Here is a 21,202-nt window from a genome sequence, read left to right on the forward strand (position 1 = left end):
CTCCGCGGCGGGGAGCGCGTCCCGGGGCGTCGCGGGCTCCGCGTTCCCGAGCAGCGCCCCGACGTCCGGCTCCCCGCCCCGCCTCCTGCCCGCAGGGCCGCCCGGGAAGTGGGGGAACGAGCCCGGGGCTTGGGGGCAGGGACCCGAGGTCAGGGGGAGGCGCCGGCAGGCCCGCGGGTCGCAGCGGGAGCCAGAGGCCCCGCCCCGCTCCGGCCCCGGCCCCGCCCCTTCCGCTCCCGGGCCTCGGCCCCGCCCCCACGTCGCCACGCCCCCCTCCACCGCCCCCTGGTCTCGCGATGCCTGCGCCTTCTCGCGACGCCAGCCGGGAGGCGGGCCGGGCCCTGACTGGCGCTGCCGGGGGCGGCTCCGCGGGGCGGGGCGGGGCGGGGCGGGCGAGCAGTCCTCGCGGATCATGGCTGCCCTGCGCGTCCTGCTGCCCCTCGTCCGCGGCCCGCTGCGCCCCCAGCCCCGCTGCGCCGCCCTGCGCCGCTTCGCCTCCGGTGAGCGGGGGGCTGAGGCCGCTGGGGGCTGACGCCGCCGCCGCGCCCCCGCCCCGGACCCCACCCCTCCGCCGGCCGGACCCCCGACCTCACCCCTCCTCCACCGCGACCCCCCGACCTCACCCCTCCTCCGGCCAGACCCCCGACCTCACCCCTCCTCCACCCTGAACCCCCCCACCTCACCCCTCCTCCACCCCGACCCCCGACCTCACCCCTCCTCCACCCCGACCCCGGACCTCACCTCTCCTCCGGCCGGACCCCCCGACCTCACCCCTCCTCCACCGCGACCCCCCGACCTCATCCCTCCTCCTGCCGGACCCCCCGACCTCACCCCTCCGACCCCCCGACCTCACCCCTCCTCCGGCCAGACCCCCCGACCTCACCCCTCCTCCACCCCAACCCCTGGACCTCGCCCTCCTCCACTCCGACCCCCAGGACCTCACCCCTTTCTCCACCCCGACCCCCGGACCCCCCGGACATCGCCCCTCCTCCTGCCGGACCCCGGGACCTCGCCCCTCCTCCACCCCCACCCCTGGACCTCACTCCTCCTCCACCGCCCCCACCTCGCCCTCCTCCAGCCCGAGCCCATCAGCGCCCAGGCTCCTCCCAGGGCCCGCCCCGCCCCTCTGCTGTCCCGCTGGGCACCCCTGCCAGCACCTGCTGCCTCACTCTGCCAAGCTCTGGGGGACTCACAACCAAGTGCTAGGACCAAGTGCTCTGGTCGTTTCAGTCTGGTTGTTGGTAAAATCCTGCAGGACTTACGGGACTGACGGAGGCGGTGCAGGTGGGGCCTGGGAGCTGGCAGAGGTCCTGTGCTCTGTGCGCAGCGCGTCCCTCCCGCCTGCTGCTGTTCCCGAGTCTGTTCAGACTCTCCCTGCCCCAGCTGGCCGGACCTGTCCACTCAGCCCTCAGGCCAGGGCCGCAGTGCTCCTTGGGGACTCGGCCCTCCCTGAGCTGGGGTAGGGGTGTCCCTGCAGCTCCTTCCCTCACCCAGGCACCCACTCGCTGCCCGGCTACCAGGGCATGTTGGCGTTACCCTCAGTTCCTGTGATGAGCTGCTTTGTGGGTCCTGACCTGCGGTCAGCAATCGTTTCCTGGGCTGCGGAGCGCGCCTGCTTAGCCCTTCTGCTGAGTCCCTCCCCACCAGACCCCCAGGGGGGCGCTGTGCTCCTTAGGCCACCGGGCAGACACCCACCTGCGGCCTCGCAGGTCACCCCTCCTGTCTGGGCCGAGGCAGTCACCCTTCAGCGGTGTGCGCCTCCCACTCCGTCCTCTCCCCCAGCTGCCATTCCTCCCAGGGGGAAGGAACCTATGTCCCCATCCCTCGTTCCTGCTGAGTCACAGGGTAGACTTGCTCACATTTGTGTGGAAGTAGGTGCTGGGGCAAAGGCCACCCACGAGGCTGAGAGCTGTGCACTGCTCCCCGAGGACTGGGGTCGGGGTCACTCTGTCTGCTGACGGGTAAATTCCACTGCTCCGATGCCTACACGGGTGGAAATGCTTTCTTCCCCCAGGTGCTGACTTCCAGTACATCATCACGGAGAAGAAGGGGAAGAACAGCAACGTGGGGTTGATCCAGCTGAACCGCCCCAAAGCACTCAACGCGCTCTGCAATGGGCTGATGATGGAGCTCAACCAGGCCCTGGAGGCCTTCGAGAAGGACCCGGCCGTGGGGGCCATCGTCCTCACGGGCGGGGAGAAGGCGTTTGCAGGTGCGTGGGCGGCGTGGCGCTGGTCACCCAGGCGTGCGAGGGGCGGGCGGCGGCGTGAGCAGCCTGGAGTTTAAACCTGAAGTGTAAACGGAGCCAGGTCCCGCTCGGAGAGCCGCTCTGCCCGTCTAACGTGTGCTGTGCCAGCAAACTCAGTGCGTCCAGAGGATTCGGGTCCTTGACGCTCGGTCCGTGCCTGGTGAATAAGCCTCGCCGTCCGAGTCCAGGCCCTGTCCTGCTGTCCCAGCTGTCGAGCTCCGTGCAGGTGGCCGTTCCCAGCGGCCCCCGGAGCCTACACACTGCACACTCATGGCTCCCTGCGGGCCGGGGGTGCAGCTGTAGCGGGGTCTCTGCTCTCTGGCAACCGGGACCTCCTTTCCTCTCTCCAGCTGGAGCTGATATCAAGGAAATGCAGAACCAAACGTTCCAGGACTGTTACTCGAGCAAGTTCTTGAGCCACTGGGACCAACTTGCCCAGGTCAAGAAGCCGGTCATAGCTGCCGTCAACGGCTACGCTGTGAGTGTCAGACCAAGTCCCCTCTCCGCACGCCGCTCCTGCCGAGTGTCACTGCAAACCCCGGAAGTGCAGGGAGGACGCGCTGTGGCACAGCTTTCGTGGCGGCTGTCCCGCTGCTGGCTTCCCACTCCGTTGTTGGGAAAGCCCCTCCCCACAGCCTCCATGACTCCTGGGAACGTCTCCCCTCCGCTAGGCTGTAGGCCGCCGCACCCGCAGGCTCACCTCTTCTGCTGCCATCGAGTGCTCTGTGTGGCGTCAGGGTCTCTGGGCTCGTGGACCCTCAGAGGCCCTGGGTCGATCGTAGTGAAGCCGAGGGCAGCTCAGCTCCTGATCCTTTAATGAAGCTCCGTGGGGGTGAGGCGAGGCCAGCCCGTCAGGTTCACTGGACCACAGTGGTGCCTGCTGGTTCACGGACTCTGGCTGCCGTCGAGCCCCACGGCCCCGCAGAGACTGCGGGACCCCAGAGCTCAAAGAATGTGACATGGGCGCTTCACAGAGGGAAGCGTCAGCGTCGGCCCTCGTGGCTAACTCACCTCGCGTCTCCGTGCTAATCTCTGCTACGCTCTGGGCCGTGTCCATCTTAACTGCAAATTCAAGTAAGCAAATGGACTGAATTTCTGACTGGCGCCTGGCGGGCCCTCGTGTTTTGCAGCTTGGTGGCGGCTGTGAACTCGCTATGATGTGTGACATTATTTATGCTGGAGAGAAAGCCCAGTTTGCACAGCCGGAGATCCTGCTAGGAACCATCCCAGGTAAAGAGTGACGACGTCTCTGGCGTAAGGTCTCCAGGTCCATTCTCCAGAGCCTTGGGAGCTTTTGGGCGTTTCCGGTAATAGACAGAAGTCTGCAGCTTGCACCTGGCGAGGGACCTGGGCTGTCCCCTGAGCGCCGGCCAGGCGGCCACCTGGCTGTGCCCTCTGCCCCTTGAGCTGACCAGCACACTAAGCCCCAGGGGACACAACGCTCCGAGAGTGGCCCCGGGGCCTTGGGGCTGTGCGGGCTCCCTGATGACCGCCTGGTCCCTTATCGGACGCTGTTGGGAAGGGCTGGGCCACCCACTGCATTACAACTGCAGTGATTCCTGCTGGTGACCTGGGGTTCCGCAGAGCAGGGAATCCCATCCCCACGAGGCGGGTGAGGGGAGCTGTGGGCAAATGGGGCCACTGATGAGGACTCCAGGCTTCTGGCTCCTGGGTCTCTGGCCTGCATGTGGAGCCCGGGGCCCAGGACATCTGCTGAGCGCGGTGAGGTCAGGAGGGGCGTCTGGGGTCGGCTGAGGGTGAGCAAAGCCCTGCATGAGCTCTGCTGGGTGCTGGGCTCTTCCCGTCCGTGCGCACGGCCTCCTCCTCCTTGAGGCAGCACCTGGGTCTGTTGGATTGTGGGTCCCCCTCAGGTGGTCCCTTAGCTCACGGGGCGGCCCAGGCTTCACTGTGGGGCAGATGACAGGGCAGACTGCTGGTGTTCCTGCCACAGGGCGTCGGGTCCGCAGGAGGCGGGGGCAGCAAGGACGGGAGCTCGGGGACAGGCCACGCCCAGGGCGGCCGGGGGGCAGAGCCCTTGCTGCCCCCCAGGCTGGGCCGGGCCAGGCTCTGAGCTGCCGGGCCCCGATGTGCCAGCCCTCCCTGTGGAAAGGAGCCCCCCTGAGGTTTCGTGGGCTGCCTCCTTGCTGCCCGCCTGCCCCACCCAGCGGGCCCCTCCTGCCCCTCGGAGCTGGCTGCAGGTGTGTCCGTGTCATCTTGGCATGCGCTGGCCGGGAGCTGACTGTGACCTGTGGCCGTCTACCTCTGCAGGTGCAGGGGGCACCCAGAGACTGACCCGCGCTGTTGGAAAGTCGCTGGCCATGGAGATGGTCCTCACCGGTGACCGGATCTCTGCCCAGGATGCCAAGCAAGCAGGTGCGGGCCAGGGCCACCCCACGAGCCACCCTCACGGGGAGCCGAGTGGAGGCAGGGGTGGGGGGCTACACCCACAGGCAACGAGCACGGTGATCTCAGGTGTCCTGAGAACCCAGGGATGGCTGACTGTGTTTTACTTGGGACACCGCACAGACACGAGAGCAGCTAAAGTAGACGTGTGCTTAGAGTCCTGATAAAACCATCCCGGTTCCCCACCCAGGTCAGTGGTGGGGGATCCCCAAGACCCTCCGCCCACATACCCTTTCCCAGCCCCTGGCTGACCGCCCTTCCTCCCTGTTGACGTGTCTGTAGGAGCCTGGTGGCCCCACTCGGGGACTCTGCGGCCCCTTGTTAGCACCGCACAGCCCCAGCTCTAGAGCCGCACCGTGACTCGGGCACCACCAGTGCTGCTTCCTCTTGGCGCCCGCCTGTGTGTGTTTTAGGTCTCGTGAGCAAAATTTTTCCCGTGGAGACCTTGGTTGAAGAAGCCATCCGGTGTGCGGAGAAAATTGCCAGCAATTCTAAGATCGTAACAGCAATGGCCAAGGAGTCCGTGAACGCAGGTAGGAGAAGCTCCGAGGGCCCGACGGCACAGGAGCCCCACAGCCGGGAGTCCAGATTCGCGTCCTAACTGGCCCTGGACTCTTGATGGTGGGGTTCTGGCTCTTGGTGGAGTCCTGGGTTTTGTTTGCTGCGTCACACGTTGTCCTGAAATGTTCCGAGCGTCCTTGGTATCAGGACCCAGGGAAGGAGCCAGCCTGCGGGGCAGAGGGACAGGGGTGCAGGGGTGCAGGGAAATGGCCGGGAGGCCAGGACGGTCCCTGAAGGAAAGCCAGCCGGGCTCCCGGGAAACCCAGTGCACGTCCCGGGACCTGGCAGACGATACCCCGTCCTCGGCCAATGGTTGTGCCTGCCGTGGGGCAGCCTGGCGGGCGGCACAGGCTCATGGGACACCCGGGTGACCGCGGACAGTGCAGGCTGCTCCTTGTTGCCCCGGACTCTCCATCCGCCCTACCAGCAGGGCAGCTCTGGCCCCACTGAGCATCCTTGTGTCTTCACGGAGCCTGCTGTCCTCGGCACTGGGGTCAGCTGCCGGCTTGCTCGCCACTGCCTGCCGGGGGGCTGCGAGCTGGGGAGCTGTGAGCCGGGCGCTCGGGTCTGCGGCTCCTCTGCAGGGAGGCGGGCGGGCCCCCCGGGCTGCTGGCCTTGGCTGAGCCGCCGTGGGTGATGCGTCCCCACAGAATGAGCAGTTAGCTCACGCGGAGGCGGCCCCCGCTGCTTGTGCTGTCCAGGCGCCTGCTGTCCGTCCAGGTGCTCAGCCAGGGACACCACTTCGCCTTCCCGGGGCCACAGTGCCCTGCCTGCCCAGGACTCTGTTATGGCACAACGTTTTTTACGGTTTTCATCCTTCATTCTCATTTTCTTTTTAATTTTATTTATTTATTCATGAGAAGAAAGACAGGCAGAGACACAGGCAGAGGGAGAAGCGGGCTCCATGCAGGGAGCCTGACGCAGGACTCGATCTCAGGTCTCCAGGATCACGCCCTGGGCTGAAGGCAGCGCTAAACTGCTGAGCCCCCCGGGCTGCCCCTTCATTCTCATTTTTTAATGCTTTTTAAAATATATGTAATTCTGGGGGGGCACCTGGGTGGCTCAGCCCACAGAGCATCTGACTCCTGGCTCAGGTCGTGATGTCAGGTCGGGAGCCGAGCTCCAGCTCCAGCTCCGTGCTCAGCGGGGGTCTGCTTGTGACTGTGCCCCTCGCGCTGCCCCTGCGCCTGCTTGTACACGCTCACAGTTTCTCTCAACATAACATTTTAAAAACTAATAAGTAGTATGTGATTCTCTTGGCCCTCCAGTCCTCTTGTGCTTGCACAGAGTTGGCCGTCGCACTCTTGACTCCATTCCTTGTTCCTCTCCTGTGGGGCCGCCGGCGGGAAGCCGGGGGCAGGGGGCGGGCGGGGGGGGGTCTTCGTAGGCGACTGTGTAGGTCACAATATCACGACAAAATCGAGGCTGATTGGGTCAGTGGGGAGTGTTTCCTGTCCCCATGAAGAGTTGTCTGTTCCCACATCTGCCCCTGGGTCATAACCTAAGGGATTTCTTTTCAGCTTTTGAAATGACGCTAACGGAGGGAAACAGGCTGGAGAAGAAGCTCTTCTACGCGACTTTCGCTACTGTGAGTGAGCGTCGGGGTGGATGGACGCGGGGCCCAGCCAGAGAGCGCGCCGGGGAGGTCCCCGTAGGGCTGCGGTAAATGAGTTGTCTGCCGCCCCGCAGCTGGATCAGATGCGTCCTGCCCACGAGCACAATTAGCAAATAACTGCCCAAAGTATGAAGCGTTACATCCTTGACCAAGGTCTCAGGAATCAGGAATCGCGCCCTTAAACGGCAGCCTCCTGTATTTAAAGGCAATCCATCTGCCGTAATTTTCTAGATCGTTCCAACGACTTGGCGTGGAGTTGGAATGTATCTAATGCTGTGTTCTGAGGCTTCAGAACAGTGTCCTGCAGGATTTGACAGTAAGCGAGAGGCAGTCCTTCTAGTAACAGGTGTTGAAACCCACCTGCCGCGATTAGAGTCCTAGACAGGTGTGTTTTATGGGAGCTTGGAAACGGCCGTGGCCCTCGAGGAAGTGAAGGCGTGCGTGTGACCATGTGCACGCTCGTGCGTGCGCGCAGGGAAGGTGTAGGGCTAGGGCTTGCACGCCTGTGTCCTGCTCTGTGGCGCTCAGGATGGTCCTCCACGCGGACCGCACTAAACCCAGGGAGCGAATTAGTGAACGGCCCAAACAAGTGCGTCTGAGGCTCCCTGGGTGAGAGTTTGACACACGAAGCGGTGGTTCTTGGATGATCACCCCTGGGGGCTCCGGTGGCCGGGGTTCCAGGCCGTGTGCAGGTGCGCAGGCAGTCCCGGGGCAGGACCCTCCCCACCCTGGGAATCTGTCAGAGGAGCCCAGCAGACCGAGAGCAAACCCAGAACGGGCCGAGCCCGCGCCTCCGCCCGTAGGAAACCGGGAACGTCCATCTCTGCCTATTTTCCTTCTCCCACCAGGAAGACCGGAAGGAAGGGATGACCGCGTTTGTGGAAAAGAGAAAGGCCAGCTTCAAAGACCAGTGAGCGCCTCCGCCTCTGCCTTGAACCCTCGACTCGAAGACAGGAATTACGGTCTGACGGTCTTAGAAGCAAATAAATTCTCTAGTAAAGGGCCCTGTAGGCGGCACGCAGTCTCTGACGCACGGGGCTCTCGCTCTCCTGAGTGGGGGCGGTCTTCACCCGGCGGTCCTGAGACTCCGTGTCTGGAGCCTGTTCTCATTCTGACTGAGCAGATTCTTAATCAAAAATTCTCACACACACACACACACAAATTCTTACGAGGGGAGCTTGGGCAGCGCAGTTGGTTACGTGGCCGGCACTGAGCCCAGGTCATGATCTCAGGGTCGTGGGGCTGAGCCCTGCATCGGGCTCCCTGCTTGGTGGGGAGTCGGCTTCAGACCCTCCGTCTGCTCCTCCCCACACTCATGTGCACACTTGAGCGCTCTCTCTCTCTCTCTCTCTCTCTCTCTCTGTCAAATAAATAACCCTAAAAAAAAATCCTGCTGGTGAGCCCTCAGTGGTGTGTGTAAGTTTTCACTTGACTTTAGGGACTGAGATATTTCGATGCCAGACTCACTCCGTACAGCCTGCCGTGTTGAGATGGACGCGCGTCCCCCCCGGTCGCTGTGCAGCTTCGCAGCCCGTGAATGTGAAACTCGGAGGAGGGCGCCACTGGCATGCAGCGGACGGAAATCACGCTGTGCCTCTCCTCGTAAGCAGACGCCACGTCGCTCTTCAGACTTTTGTCATTGTGTGACAACGGTCAAACGGAAGGGAAGTCCAGAAAGTAAGTCACCCGGCACACTCCTAGGGTAACCGCCGTTAACTGGAACGTAGCTTTCTAGGTGCTTCTGTGTATACACATGCACACACACGCACCTGCATACACCGACATGGCTCAGTGCTCTTTTTATGAAAACAGAATTGCGCATCTGCATTTCTTTTACCTTTTTCCTTTTTTTTTTTTTTTTTTTTAAAGATTTATTCATTTATGATAGAGAGAGAGGCAGAGACACAGGCAGACACAGTCTGCAGGCTCCATGCAGGGAGCCTGATGCGAGACCCGATCCCGGGACTCCGGGATCGCTCCCCAGGCCAAAGGCAGGCGCTGAACCTCTGAGCCACCCAGGGATCCCCTTCCTTTTTTTTTTTTATATTTGAAGATGTATTCATTTATGATAGAGAATGAGGCAGAGACACAGGCAGAGGGAAAAGCAGGCTCCATGCGGGGAGCCCGTCGTGAGACTCGGTCCTGGGACTCTGGAGTCACGCCCTGAACCAAAGGCGACACTCAACTGCTGAGCCACCCAGGGGGCCCCCAGGGTGTTTGCTTAAATGCCGAGACCTGGATCAGAACCAGGGCAGACCCTGGAACGCACAGTCTCCAAGGCATTGGGTGGGCCCTGGTGCCCAGCAGGACGGCCAAGAGGCTCAGTGCCATTTGCTGCGGGAGACAGATGGCATTGCTGACAACCCTGAGCAGGACTGTCCCGAGGGCCACAGCCCCATATGGAAGCTCCACCCCCTCGGAGTTAATGGACCGCTGGCTCCATGTTGTTTGGGATTCTGATTTGTTTTTAGAGCCGAAACCTCGCCTTCTCACCTATGCTGCCTGGGTGGCCCAGGTGCAGGGCCTGCTGGCCTTCCCTCCCCGTTCCCTGCACAGCTCCTGGTCCCATCTTGCCCAGCGGGGCCAGCCCAAGGCCCTGTGTTCCCGGCCCTGCTAGATCCCAGGCTGGCTCCCAGCTGGCTCCCTCGGCCAGCAGGGCTCCTCAAGGCCCAGCAGTAAAACGGGCATCTTGATTCTCATCAGGTTTTGGTGTGGCTTTGTTGTCTTTGGTGTATAAAACCTTACCAGGAAGAAAAAAAAAAAACCTTCCCAGGAGTGGCCAGGCCACCCAGCATCTCATGTCAGCGCAGGGCTGGGGGTCACAACAACAGCACCGACCACCGGCCATGAGTCCATTCGGGAAGGAAGCGGAGGAAGGCGGGCTCCAGAGGGAGACAGCCCGGCCACGGCTCTGGGTGGGACTGTCCCCTGCACGGGTGAGCACACGCGTGGGTACCCGCACCGCTGTCTGCCTCCAGCCTGAGTGTGCGAGAGGGATTGGAAGGCCAAGGGCAGTGTCGGCAGGGCCCAGGAGCCTCTGGCATCGGGCAGGCTGTGTGGGTCAGGAACCCAGACGCACCACAGTGGGTCAGCTCGTCACTGCGCTATGTCCGGGACCTCGCTCACTCGTCTGGTGCTTGGTGCTGCACCAGTGGGGCCTACCTGGGGCCAAGGCCACCACGTGCACAGGGAGGCTCTGTGCCCTGGGCTTCCTGCCAATGCCGCGCCCGGGTTCCCGGGACAAGTCCTGAGGAGGGAGAAGATGAGGAGGAAGCCGTGCTGCCCTTATGACCTAACTCAGAAGCCAGGCAGCACCATTCCCAGCGAAGGCCCACCTGGTTCAAGGGAAGGGAACAGGCCCCATCTCAGTGCCCGGTGCCCCGACAGGGCTGCCCACGGCTTCCGGAGAATCTGCTACACTCAACCAGGATCGGGGCCTGAACAGGGGCGCTGTGCCGTGCAGCCCAGGGTGGGCATCTTCCCGCAGGGAGTGCAGTGGATGGTGGTGGCACCTGACCAGGAGAGCAGTGTGCCCGTGTGCCCGGGGCCTGGCTCTGAAGAGCTTAAGGAGGGAGCCGGGCACCCAGAGTCCAGTCTCCAGGGACAAGGGCCAAGCCGGCAGAGACCCTGGCAGCTGGAGGCAAGGTGCTCCCCCTGTTCAAGGGAAAGTGGGGTGGATCCAGGCCCACCACACCCTCCCTCCCCCCCCTCCCCGCCAGACACCCCATCTTGGTGGGTGGGGGATGGGAAGATCCGGTCCTGAGGAGGAAGGGCAGTCAGGTCACTGCCGTCCCGCGCTGGGAAGCTGCACCCCACTCTGCACCGAGGGGTCCCGGCGCCTGGGAGACCAGGTGGAGACCCCCCACCAGGTGCTCCTGGCACACCTGCCTGGCCCAGAGGACGCTCCTGCCTGTCCCCCAGAGCAGGCCCACGGGTGTCCTGCGAACAGTGCTAGCCGAAGAAGTCGGGGTCTGGCCACCCTCACCCAGCGACCGGGGACCCGGCGGGCTGGGGCGGCAGTGAGGGGGGGCGGGGGCGGCAGCGGGGAGCTCGGGGCGCTGCGGTCTTGGACCCGGCGAGGGACGCGGGGCCCAGGAAGATGCCGGAGAGGCCGGGCCGGTGGTCGCCCCAGCCCTGGTCAGCCTGCGAGTCGCGGCCGCGGTCCTCGGGGCGTCCAGTCCTCCGGGCGCGGCGGGGGGACCCTCTACTCCGCCGCCCCGCCCCCGGCCGCAGGCCCCGCCCCTTCCCGAGGCCACGCCCCGAGTGCAGGCCCCGCCCCTTCCCGAGGCCCCGCCCCGAGCGCAGGCCCCGCCCCCTTCCCGAGGCCCCGCCCCGCCAGGCCCCGGGACCATGGTGGTGCTAAAGGGCGTCCCCGCGCTGCTCTCCCCGGAGCTGCTCTACGCCCTGGCGCGCATGGGGCACGGAGACGAGATCGGTGAGCGGGGACCGGGCCTCGGGACCCCACCCCCGGGCAGACCCGGCGAGCCGCGCGCGGGCCCCCACCGCCCCACGCCCCGCTGGGGACCGGGAGGAGCCGGGTCCGGGGTGGAGGCCTTGCTCTGGCCGCCCCGGGCTCCCCCTGCTGCCCCACCCCCAGCCCCGCCCAGGCCGAGGTCAGCCCCGCGGTCAGGACGGCGGCCCCCGGGGGCGGATCCCTGGGGGGGGCTCTCTCCACCCGCGCCCTGGGGACACCTGCAGCTCCTCCCGCCCTGGAGACTCCCTCTGCCCTGAGGGAGGGGGAGGGGCGGGGGCGTGGTCTGCGGCCCGCGGTGGGAGGGGCTGGGGGCCCGGGGGGCGTCTCACGGCCCGGCCGGCCCTTCAGTGCTCGCAGATGTGAACTTCCCCACGTCCTCCATATGCAAGTGCGGCCCCGAGGAGCTCCGCGCTGACGGTGAGCGCCCCGGGGCGCGGCGGTCCCGGCTCCCCAGGTGCCCCGCCCTGCCCCCACCCCAGCCGCGGCCCCGCACCCTCAGCGACCCAGGGCAGGGCATCCCAGTGCGGGCCCCGAGGAGGGGTGACCTTGGGCCTCCTGCTCCGGCTCAGACACCTCTCGGTAACTTCTTGCAAGTGGGGAAACTGAGGCCCAGAGGCCTGTTGGCTGGCTGAGCACAGGTGCACCCCTGGCCCCCACGCCCCAGGTCACGTGTTCGGCTTTTGCTCTGCTGTAGAAATCCCAGTACTGGTGACCTCACCTCCCAGGCTCCAGGTGCCCACGTGCTCTGTGTCTGAGACCCTCTGGCCCTGGGGAGACCCGGCGGGGACGGGGGGGCGGGGGGGGGGGGAGCGCAGAAGGCTTGGCTGGGGGGCCTGGGGCCGGGTCTCCACCAAGAAGGCAGTAGCAGAGTGAGTACCAGGAGTAGGGGCTGGCGTGAGAGCACCTGTCCTGCCCTGTCCTTCCTACCTGGCTGCAGTGGGCTAAGGCCGGGCCTGGCTGGCTCCCCGCCCTCAGCGGTGCCAGGAGCGGCGACACGACCCTCCCTGCAAAACTGAGGCCACTGAGGCACGGAGATGTGAGGTGTAGAGTCAAGCAGCCCCTGTGGGCAGAGCCGACCAGTGGTCTGAGGCCCGTTCGCCGGCTGCTGGCCCCCGACCCAGTGGCCATGGCTTCCACTCCCTGCGGAAGAAGAGCCAGCCGGGCCTCAGCTTACGCTGGGGGCCAGGTGCCCCAACATGCTTTCCTCCCCAAGGAGGAGGGGACAAGGGAAAGGCCGGAATGCTGGGGGACAGGGGACGGCCCAGCTGCCACGTGACCCACACGCCCTGCGTGTTAGAGGGAAACAAGCCGGTAGGAGTCGGAGCCAGGTACGAGCCTGACCGCAGAGAAAAGCCGGGAAAAAGGCAGAAGAGAACGCGCTCAGGGCAGCAGGCTCGTGAGATCCCAACGGGCTGTCACCAGCTCTGCACAAGCAGTTGTCAGCGTTGCACAAGCAGCGGAAGTTCCTTTAACAGTCAGAAACCCGCTTTACCGGGGAGCAGGGACCTTGGGGACCAGTGGGACGGGTCTGGGGGCAGACTGGGGCAAGAACAGCCTCTTCCCAGAGCCCCAGGGTACAGGTGGCAGCTCAGGGGTCACGGGGGGAGTCCTGGGGTCAGGGAAGGGGCCCAGGTGCCCTTGCTGGCGAGTGTTGAGGTTTGCCCGGTGAGGGGGGTGGAAGGGCGAGCCCACGGGCAGTGCAGCCTCAGGCGCTGTGGCCAGGGCAGGGTGGTGCCAGTGCGACCCCGGCAAGTGTCGCCAGGCCGGCAGCCCCTGCTCTGTCCCGGCCCAAGTCCATCCCTGCTGGCTGGCTTGGGGCTTGGGGCCCGGGGCAAAGGGCATGCGCGGCCCGGGAGGGCGGGTGCACTGCTGGCGGGCAGGGACGGCTGCGTGACCTGAGGTGACACTCCGCCCTCAGGCCTGGGCATCCCACCGCTGCTGGAGGCCGTGCTGCAGCTGCTGCCCCTGGACACCTACGTGGAGAGCCCAGTGAGCGCCCGTCACCCCACCGCCCCTCCCCGGTCTGGGCCTCGGTCTCTGCTTCCTCAGGCCCCAGAAGGTCCACTTGCTTGAAGGGTGGCATGTGTCCCCAGAGGGCCCTGTCCCGGTCAGAGGAGCCCTGAGCTGTCACCCAGCGGGGTGGGGGCTGGAAGTGCCCAGGGCAGCCGGATGCATAGGCCAGAGCCACCCCCTCCTTCCCTAGGCTGCCGTCATGGAGCTGGTGCCCAGCGACAGGAAGAGGGGCCTTCAGACTCCCGTGTGGGGGACCTACCAGTCCATCCTGTCGGGGGCCGGCTGCGGGGTGAGGTGCAGCCCCGCCGGGAAGGCCCTCGGGACCCTCTGCCCCTCCTCTGAGGCTGGGAGGAGCCAAAGGCGGGGCCCCACACCCCCCTGCACTTGTCCCAGCCTTCCCGGAAGAGTAACCCTGGGGATGGGGCTGCCCCCAGCCTCCTGCCCTCTCGGGTTGCAATCCGGTCCTTGCCTGAGGTCCCTCGCCCGGCCCAGGTGACCGAGCGGGGCCAGGGGCCGCGGGGTATCCCTGGCCCGAGGCTGTGCGAGGGGATGCACTTGCCCTCCCGGGACCTCCCACTGGCACATCTCGGGCAGGACCCACCTGAAGGGCAGGGGGGCAGGAGGGGCCCTCGTGCCAACTCCGAGGGACACGGGGCCCCAGGCCGCTGGCCACCACCGCCCCCCGTGTCCCTGCCCGTCCAGTCCCCCCCGCTCACAGGCTGAGCACCCTTGGGACCCCAGCCGGGAGACCGAGAAGGGAGGCCCTGAGCGGCCCTGCCTCTCGTGCCCCTGCGCCCGCTGGGCCCCGAGGTCCTCTGAGCAAGGCCCTCGCACCCCTTGTGCCTCCAGGGCGCCCTGGCCACGGTAGAGAGGTTTGCGTTTTATGAGCGCGCCAAGAAGGCTTTTGCCGTGGTAGCAACTGGGTGAGTGCGGGGTCCTGCGGGGTCCTGCGGGTCAGGGTGGATTGGGGCGCTCCCCTGCCCCCCTCGGCCCCTGCCCCAGCTGACACTAGAGGCCCCACTGGGAACGGGGTTGTCAAGGGATTTGCCTGAGGACTAGTTCCTGGACTACCCCCGTGGCGGGGGGCAGGAGTGGTCGTGGGGGGGCCGGCCGTGGTGCTCAGCTCCGCCCCTCCCGCAGGGAGACGGCTCTCTACGGAAACCTCATCCTCAGGAAGGGGGTGCTGGCCCTGGATGCGCCCTAGACCACCGGGCCCAGAGACGCAGCTGGATGCCTGAGCCCGACCACAGAGCACTGGCCCCGCCCCCGCCTAGCTGCACGGTCCAGGGGGCCGGGCGGGGGTGGGGGGACCGCCGGGGACCCGGGTCACCCGATTTACGGCAGTGAGGTGAAGGTTTCAACAACAGCCGCATCCTCACAAAGGCCTGTGTGGTGCTGCGCACAGGGGAGCCGTTGGCCCCTCCGACGACCCCCCCATCACCAGGGGGGAAGGAGGCCTCCCCCCACCCCCGCCCTGCAGGTTTGGGTGGCCTGACTCTGAGCAGGCCCCTGGGTTTGGAGCGAGAGCTCACGGGCCTGCAACCCCCACAGAGGCCGGGGGGCGGGGGGGGCGTGACTGCCCCCTCGGGAGCCCTGGCAGCGGGTGGAGCCCCCGGGCTGGGGATGCTCGGGTTGTCCTGGAGGAGACCAGGCGGGAGGGCAGGTGGTGGCAGATGGTGGCGAGGGGGCCGCTCCCCTGGGGGCTGGGCTCTGCTCCGTCTGCGGGGCTCTTGCCTCCTCAACACCAGGAGCCTCCGGGTCCTGGGAAATGGCAGGGGGAGGGGGTGGTACCGGCCCGGGGGGGCCCCCCGACCCCATAGGCGCAGGCCAGCCCGCCTGAAGGTGGCACGAGGGTGGCAGTGGGCTGGGGCTCGGGCTGGTCTTGGGTGGGAGCACCCGCCACCCCTACTCTGGACCCCAGGGTCTCCCCCAAGCCTCCCCTCCCCTCCAGGCCTTCCTCCGGCCTCGTGGGTGCTGGCGCGGGCGTGAACGGGGCTCCCGGGCCGCTGGCTCCCGTGTTTGGGACCAGGGCTGGTGTCCTGGTGTCCCGGAGGTCGTGGGGGGCAGACAGGCCCGCTGGGCTGAGCTCGGGGCTCAGCCTGGGGAGGGAACCGTGCCCTGGTCCCTGCAGGGCCTACCCTCGGCACCCTGAGCCCACGGCCACTTCCGCCACACAGACGCCTCTGAACGGCCTTACTGAGGCTTGAGTGACGTGTTCTAAACTATACACGTGGGAGCCTCTTGCCTCTGCGCTGTCTCCTGCTCACGCGGCTCGCACACTCCCGGGCCCCCAGCTGGCCCGGCCTCTGCAGGGGCTCCCGGCCGCGTGACCTGGCCACAGACTCCCCGGGCTGCCCAGGGCCGGGGCCCCCCTGCCCTTCCATCCGAGCCGGGCGCCGCCCGAACCCACACGGCTCAGAGATGCCGTCCTTGACCAACAGGAGGGACGGGAGGGACGGGAGAGACCGTGAGCCCTCGGCTGTGTGGGCCTCAGAGCCCGCGCGGGGTCCCAGTGCTCACGCCGCCCGGCTGCCCTGTGAGGTCACCGTCCGTCTGGGGTCCCTCCATCAGGAACACGGGGTGACGCCGGGCGGTGAGGCACATGGGCCCTCACGCAGAGCTTCGGGTGTGGGCTGCCGTCCAAGTCCTCAGAGGGGACCCACGGGCGGACACCCAGCCCTGGGGCGTGAGGTCACCCTCACGAGCTCACCGTCCCCGGGCAGTGGCGAGAGCTTGGTGGCCTCTGCCTGATGTTTCACCCTGTGTCCTGCGTGCGGAGCGGGGGCGCCAAGTGCTTCCCTCCCTCCGGCGGGGCCGTGACCGCCACGCGGGAGCCCCGGGCACGTGCGGCTCAGCCCCTCCCGCTCGGTCCCTGCGCCCGAGCCCCAGCCCGCGGCCCCAAGGGCGGGGTGCGGAGCCCCGGGCCTCAGAGGGCGCCCAACAAGCACCCAGAGAGTGAGGACCGGGAGTCGGGGCCTGAGTCCTGCCCGCACCGGCAGCCCGTCTGTGGGGGGCTGACCTCCACCAGGCCCGGGGGGCGCCGAGGGCACAGGCCCTTCAAGGAGCAGAGCCGCGGGGCTGGGGGCCTCCGGGGCTCCCGAGCTGCGACGACCAGGGCCTTCCTCCCCTGACGGCGGGCTCTGACCACGGACGCGCCTCCCAAAGACACTCGTGGCCTCTGCAGCTTTATTTTTCTAGCTGGGGAGGGTCAGGGCCCCTAGGAGGCCTCCCTGGGGTGGTAGATGTGGTCTCGGTCCTCCTCCGGCCCTTGAAGCACCTGCTGAGGTGGAAGCACCCACGGCCAGAGCTGCGCCGGGCCCTGGGCCTCCTCGGGCGGGGGGTGGTACAGGCTGTCGCGGTCCGGCTCAGGGTCCCAGCTGGGGGCACGGCCCCAGGTGCCCTCCGCCCCCGCCTGGGCCTCGGAGCCTGCAGACAAGAGGGGGGTGAGGGAAGTAGGCCCCACGCGGCTCCCCTGCCGGGACCCTGCCCCCCAGGGGTGCCCACCTTGACCTTGCCATGTCGCCCACGTGGCAGCTGCCAGCTTTGGGGCCACGAGGAGACCCGTGGGCTGGTTGTCGTGTTTCAGCGTCTCCAGCATGTGGGCTCCCCGGGCCCTGGGAGCACAGCTGGGTCAGGTCTGCTTGCACCCCAGGAGGCAGCCGGGCCACCCCACCCGGGGGCCCACCACCCGGTGAGCAGCCGGGGGCCCTGGCTCGAGGCCGGTTGCTCCGCACCGGGGTCCTCGGCGGCTCCAGGGTCCTCGGCGACTCGGTTCGGTCGCTGGCCAGCTGCCCCAGGGCCCAGCACAAGCACCACTGCTCCCCACCCCCCCGCGTTCCCCCGCGGGGAGCTACGGCCAGACCACCCCCAGGGGACCCAGACCCACAGCCCAGGCGTCCCCACCGCATCCCTGAGCTGCGTCCCCAAGGGCGTCCCCTGAGCAAACCTCCAGGCCCTGGAGACCCCGAGAGCTGGGCAGGAGCCCCTGCTCCAAGGCCAGGCCCTCACAGGCTGGGGCCCCCTGGGGAGAAATGCCTCCTGCGAGGGCGACCTACAGCGCCTTCAGCTGTGGCTGTGGTGTGGGGGTCTGGGGGCTGCAGGAAGGCCCCCCACCCCGTCCTGTGCCCCTGTAGGTCGCTGACAGATCCCAGGGGGCCCTACTGGCTGAAGCATTGCCCCCTCCCCCTTCACCCACCAATGCCCTTAGCTAAGGGAGCTCCCAGGCGGGGCCAGAGCAGGGGGCGTGGAAGGGGTGCTGGGGGCACTCACCCCTCTGGGTCCTGCTCAGGGGCCCCGACTTTGCCGTCGGTCCTGACGAGGCCCTGGAAGCGAGTTGGCAGGTGTGTGCTCCGTGGCCTGCACAGGGCAGAGGACCACACCGGCCAGGGCACCCCACCTGCTGGGGGCTCACGGGGAGACTGGGCAACCCCTGGGGCTGAGTCTGGACCCCGGTGGCCCGAGGAGGGCCCTGCTCTTGAGCCTCCATGCAGCAGGCTGAGCACAGGGCGGGCGACGAAGCGGTGCCACGGGGAGCGACCTGCTGTCTGCTGCCGGGAGGGGGGGGGCTTCCCCTGACCTGGTCTCTCCCAGGTGTGCAGGGTGGGGTGGGGCGAGACGGGTGGGGGCACACGGTCATCTGCACAGAGGGCCCCCGGCCGCAGGGCACGAGGACAGGATGAGCCCTGCACTGGCCGGCGGGGCGCAAGGCATCCGGGCCCTGCTCCACCTGGGCCTCCTTGCCCAGCGGACGCCCCTGCTCAGTCCGCCCCCCCAGCACCCACGGGCCCTTGCTGTCGGGGCCCCACCTCGTGCCATCTTCTTCACCTCCCTTCCTGGGGGCCGGGCTCAGGGCCTGCACATACCTGGGCCAAGGAAGCCGAGCCCACCTCCTGCAGCACCAGCAGAACCACCAGCCAGGCGACCAGGAAGAGCCTGAGGGGACCAGAGAGGATGGGGAGAGGCCGGGCCGCCCTGCCCACGGAGCTCCCGCCGGGACACCCCTGCCGTGGCCCGGCCTCGTCTGCGCGGTGTTCTCTCCCCGAGGATGCCCAGGCCCCTCGGGCCACGGCCTCTGCCCCGCTGCCCCCAGCAGCCGCAACAGCCCCACACTGCCGGCCTCCGGGGGAGATGCTGGCCGGGCCTCCCCTCTCCTCCCGGCACAGAACGTGGCGCTGGTGGTGCTCAGAGCACCGCGTCCTGCCCCCCAAAGCCCGGCATGGCGGATCCCGCACGGCCAGTCGGCACCTGGCCTGTTGCAGCTGCGGGTGGACAGCGGGGTGGTGCGGGCGTCCCCTCAGGAAGCCCTGAGGGTGCCCAGGAGGCTGCACGGGGAGAGGCGTCAAGCTCCAGGCCCCGAGCAGGGAGTCAGGGAGCGACGGCCAAATGGAGGGGACACATGCACGCCGGACAGGCGACCGTGGGCCCAGCTAGAAGGTCCTGGGAGCCTCACCCAGGGCGGCCGGAGGCCAGGACGGGAGACTGACCGGGGCACAGTGTGCACCCGACGGACTCGCCACCCCAAGCCCCAGGTCACCCACCTGGACCCTAAATACGGGTTCGGCTCCCCCAGAAACAGATCCTGAGGGCAGTGAGGCGGGAGCGGCCGGGGCAGCCTGGAGGCCATTGGCGACGACCCTCACCCCCCCTTCCCGCTCCCCCCCGCCCTCCAACACCCTCCTGTCTGCAGGATGCGGCCGCCCGGGCCTAACTGGTTTTGCTCAAAGAAACTCAAATGCCCGATGGGCCTCTGTCCTGCTCCTCGGTCTGGGCCCAGCGCGGGGCCCTCGCAGGAACCCTTGGCTCCCTCTCCAGACGCTGGGGCCAAAGGGCGGGGGCGTGCCGGGGGCGGGCTGCTCGGGAGGGCCCCTGCCCCTCGGGCACCCACCCACAGAGGCTGAACTGTGCCCCGCGCCGACGTGTCCGGACTCCACACCCCCACCTCGCTGTCCAGCTAAGCCCAGGAAAGCACCTCATGGGTGAGGTCGCGGCTGGGTCCCCGGCGTGGGGGTGTGGCCATGGCTCCGGAACCCGTGGCCTCTCCCCAGGAAGGCAGCTTGGACTCCCAAGGGGGCCCAGGGACCCCAAGCCCCGCTGCGACCCGCCTCCCTGCAGGGGAGGCACGGCCTCTGGCTTGAGCCCGGGGGGCCCCCAGGAGAAGCCCCCAGACCAGGAGGGCGAGGGGAGTGCTCAGGCTCATGGGAGGAGGGGAGGGGGTCCCCAGGAGATGAAGGAAGGAGGGGACGCCCCGGGGGGGAGGACAGCCTCTGACCCCCCGGCCCAGCTTCCAGGGGACTGTCCCCTCTGGCAGCATCTGACCCCTACCTCTCCTCCTGACCCAGCGCCTCCTGCCTCCCCTTCCAGGCGCCAAGGGGCCCCAGGGGACAGGGTGCCCTGTCAGGGGGTCCCGGGCGAGGCCCTCCAAGCTGGTCCCGAGGTAGACACGGGATGGGCAGTTCTAGCCGCCCTGGGGCCCGCAGCCAAACCCCTGCCTGAGGACAGAGGCCACCCCTTCCTCCCCCGCCGGCTCCCTCCACGGAGCCAGCCTGAGCCAGGACGTGGTTGCCCGGGGCTCCCGGACCCAAGCAGACCGCCCGGTTTGGGTGGGGGGTTCTGGCTTAGGGGCGTTGGGCATTACCTCCTCATGATGAGGTCCTCTTCCCAGTGTAGACGGTGCTCTCGGGGACCCATAGTTCAGATCCAAGTAACTGGATCCAGTGACTCAGATCTGCTCTGCTCCTCCCGCCGGTTCCTCGGGCTTTATGGCCCCAACGTGGGCGGATCTGGACAGAGGTCAGAGACCAGGGATCCCAGCAGCAGTGGCGGCTGGTGCTCCCCAGCTGGCTCCCCCCTCCCCCTGAGGACCCACCCGAGGTGCTTCGACCCCCACGGGGGACCCGCACGCCCGGGCCCACACCCCCTGGCCGCCACCAGCAGAATGTCCAGATGTTACTTTGCGATCTGGAGGATTGGAGCTGAAACTGGGCTGACGGGTGGTCCGGAAGCTGGAAAACCGTCCCGACCTCCCACCCCACCCCTTGTGCTCCTGGCACAGGCCTCCTCCTGGAGCGGGTTTGCCCGGAGCCACGGGCAAGGGGTGGGGCTCCCCCCAGTCGGACTGGGCATCCTTGGGGGAAGCCACGTCGGGGCCCTGGCGTGGACACGGACCCTGGCACAGGCGCCTAGAGAAGGGCGCGCACCTGCGGCCGAGCCTTGGGTGGGAACGGGGCCTCCCTGCAGGGCCCCCCTGCCCCAACTCCAGGGTGCTGCTACAGGGGCCCCACGGTCCTGCGTGCTCCCAGCTTTATTTATGAATAAATAAATAATCTTTTTAAAAAAGAAATAAAGGGGAGGGTGATGAAATGTCTTAAGCAATTTCAATAAACAGAATTTTTAAAAACATTTTACTTATTTATTGATGCGAGACACAGAGAGAGAGACTGAGACACAGGCAGAGGGAGAAGCAGACTCCCTGCGGGGAACCCGACACGGGACTCGATCCCGGGACCCCGGGGTCACGCCCTGGGCCCAAGGCAGACGCTCACCCGCTGAGCCCCTGGGCATCCCCAGAAGGTGGCTTTCAATTTAGGCTGTTACTGGGCCTTTGTGACAGGTAAGCCCGTTGGCCAATGAACCTTTGCGCGCAGGTGGTTTCCGAGGAGAGCGACTCCGGCAAAGCAGACTAGTGACCGTCCCCTTCCATGCTTTCCTCTTTCTCTTCCCTGAGAATGACTTTTAGTGCTTCTGTGTCTCCCGGAGCGCGAATCCGGGTAAAGGAACTCCCCACTTCCCGGCTTGCTCTGTTCCTCTGTTCAGTCACATTGGAAAGGACTTAAGCGGGGGCTGCCCCTCGGGCCGGGACACCTGCAGGCCCTGCTCCGGGGGCGTCTTC

General features: G+C 67.0%; 3 protein-coding genes across 10 annotated transcripts; 2 read left to right on the plus strand and 1 right to left on the minus strand.

Annotated features, from left to right (window-relative positions):
• Window positions 1-358: 358 nt before the first annotated feature.
• ECHS1 (enoyl-CoA hydratase, short chain 1) lies at window positions 359-8,178 on the plus strand. 2 transcript variants are annotated; one of them, XM_072804767.1, is made up of 8 exons: window positions 359-500; window positions 2,015-2,212; window positions 2,599-2,726; window positions 3,379-3,478; window positions 4,517-4,621; window positions 5,065-5,184; window positions 6,733-6,800; window positions 7,676-8,178. In XM_072804767.1, exons 1-8 carry the CDS (start codon window positions 413-415, stop codon window positions 7,739-7,741), a joined length of 873 nt encoding a protein of 290 aa, XP_072660868.1. In that variant the 5' UTR covers window positions 359-412; the 3' UTR covers window positions 7,742-8,178. The 2 variants fall into 2 exon arrangements, 1 of the variants encoding a protein (XP_072660868.1); XR_012020360.1 differs by having other exon boundaries at window positions 381-500; window positions 2,599-3,103; window positions 3,236-3,478.
• Window positions 8,179-11,136: 2,958 nt separating this feature from the next.
• FUOM (fucose mutarotase) lies at window positions 11,137-14,696 on the plus strand. 6 transcript variants are annotated; one of them, XM_072804780.1, is made up of 6 exons: window positions 11,137-11,262; window positions 11,650-11,718; window positions 13,220-13,360; window positions 13,505-13,603; window positions 14,164-14,237; window positions 14,455-14,696. In XM_072804780.1, exons 1-5 carry the CDS (start codon window positions 11,178-11,180, stop codon window positions 14,199-14,201), a joined length of 432 nt encoding a protein of 143 aa, XP_072660881.1. In that variant the 5' UTR covers window positions 11,137-11,177; the 3' UTR covers window positions 14,202-14,237; window positions 14,455-14,696. The 6 variants fall into 6 exon arrangements, with proteins under 6 accessions (XP_072660881.1, XP_072660879.1, XP_072660878.1 ...); XM_072804778.1 differs by having other exon boundaries at window positions 13,220-13,290; XM_072804777.1 differs by lacking the exon at window positions 14,164-14,237.
• Window positions 14,697-16,473: 1,777 nt separating this feature from the next.
• Window positions 16,474-20,158, minus strand: PRAP1 (proline rich acidic protein 1). Of its 2 annotated transcripts, none has more exons than XM_072804782.1 (5): window positions 19,949-20,158; window positions 18,177-18,246; window positions 17,584-17,636; window positions 16,819-16,928; window positions 16,474-16,740 (listed from the first exon to the last, which is right to left on the minus strand). In XM_072804782.1, exons 1-5 carry the CDS (start codon window positions 19,999-20,001, stop codon window positions 16,532-16,534), a joined length of 495 nt encoding a protein of 164 aa, XP_072660883.1. In that variant the 5' UTR covers window positions 20,002-20,158; the 3' UTR covers window positions 16,474-16,531. The 2 variants fall into 2 exon arrangements, with proteins under 2 accessions (XP_072660883.1, XP_072660884.1); XM_072804783.1 differs by having other exon boundaries at window positions 16,476-16,740; window positions 16,825-16,928; window positions 19,949-20,153.
• Window positions 20,159-21,202: the final 1,044 nt, after the last annotated feature.

Source organism: Canis lupus, chromosome 29 (assembly GCF_048164855.1).
Source record: "Canis lupus baileyi chromosome 29, mCanLup2.hap1, whole genome shotgun sequence".
Classification (NCBI taxonomy): domain Eukaryota; kingdom Metazoa; phylum Chordata; class Mammalia; order Carnivora; family Canidae; genus Canis; species Canis lupus.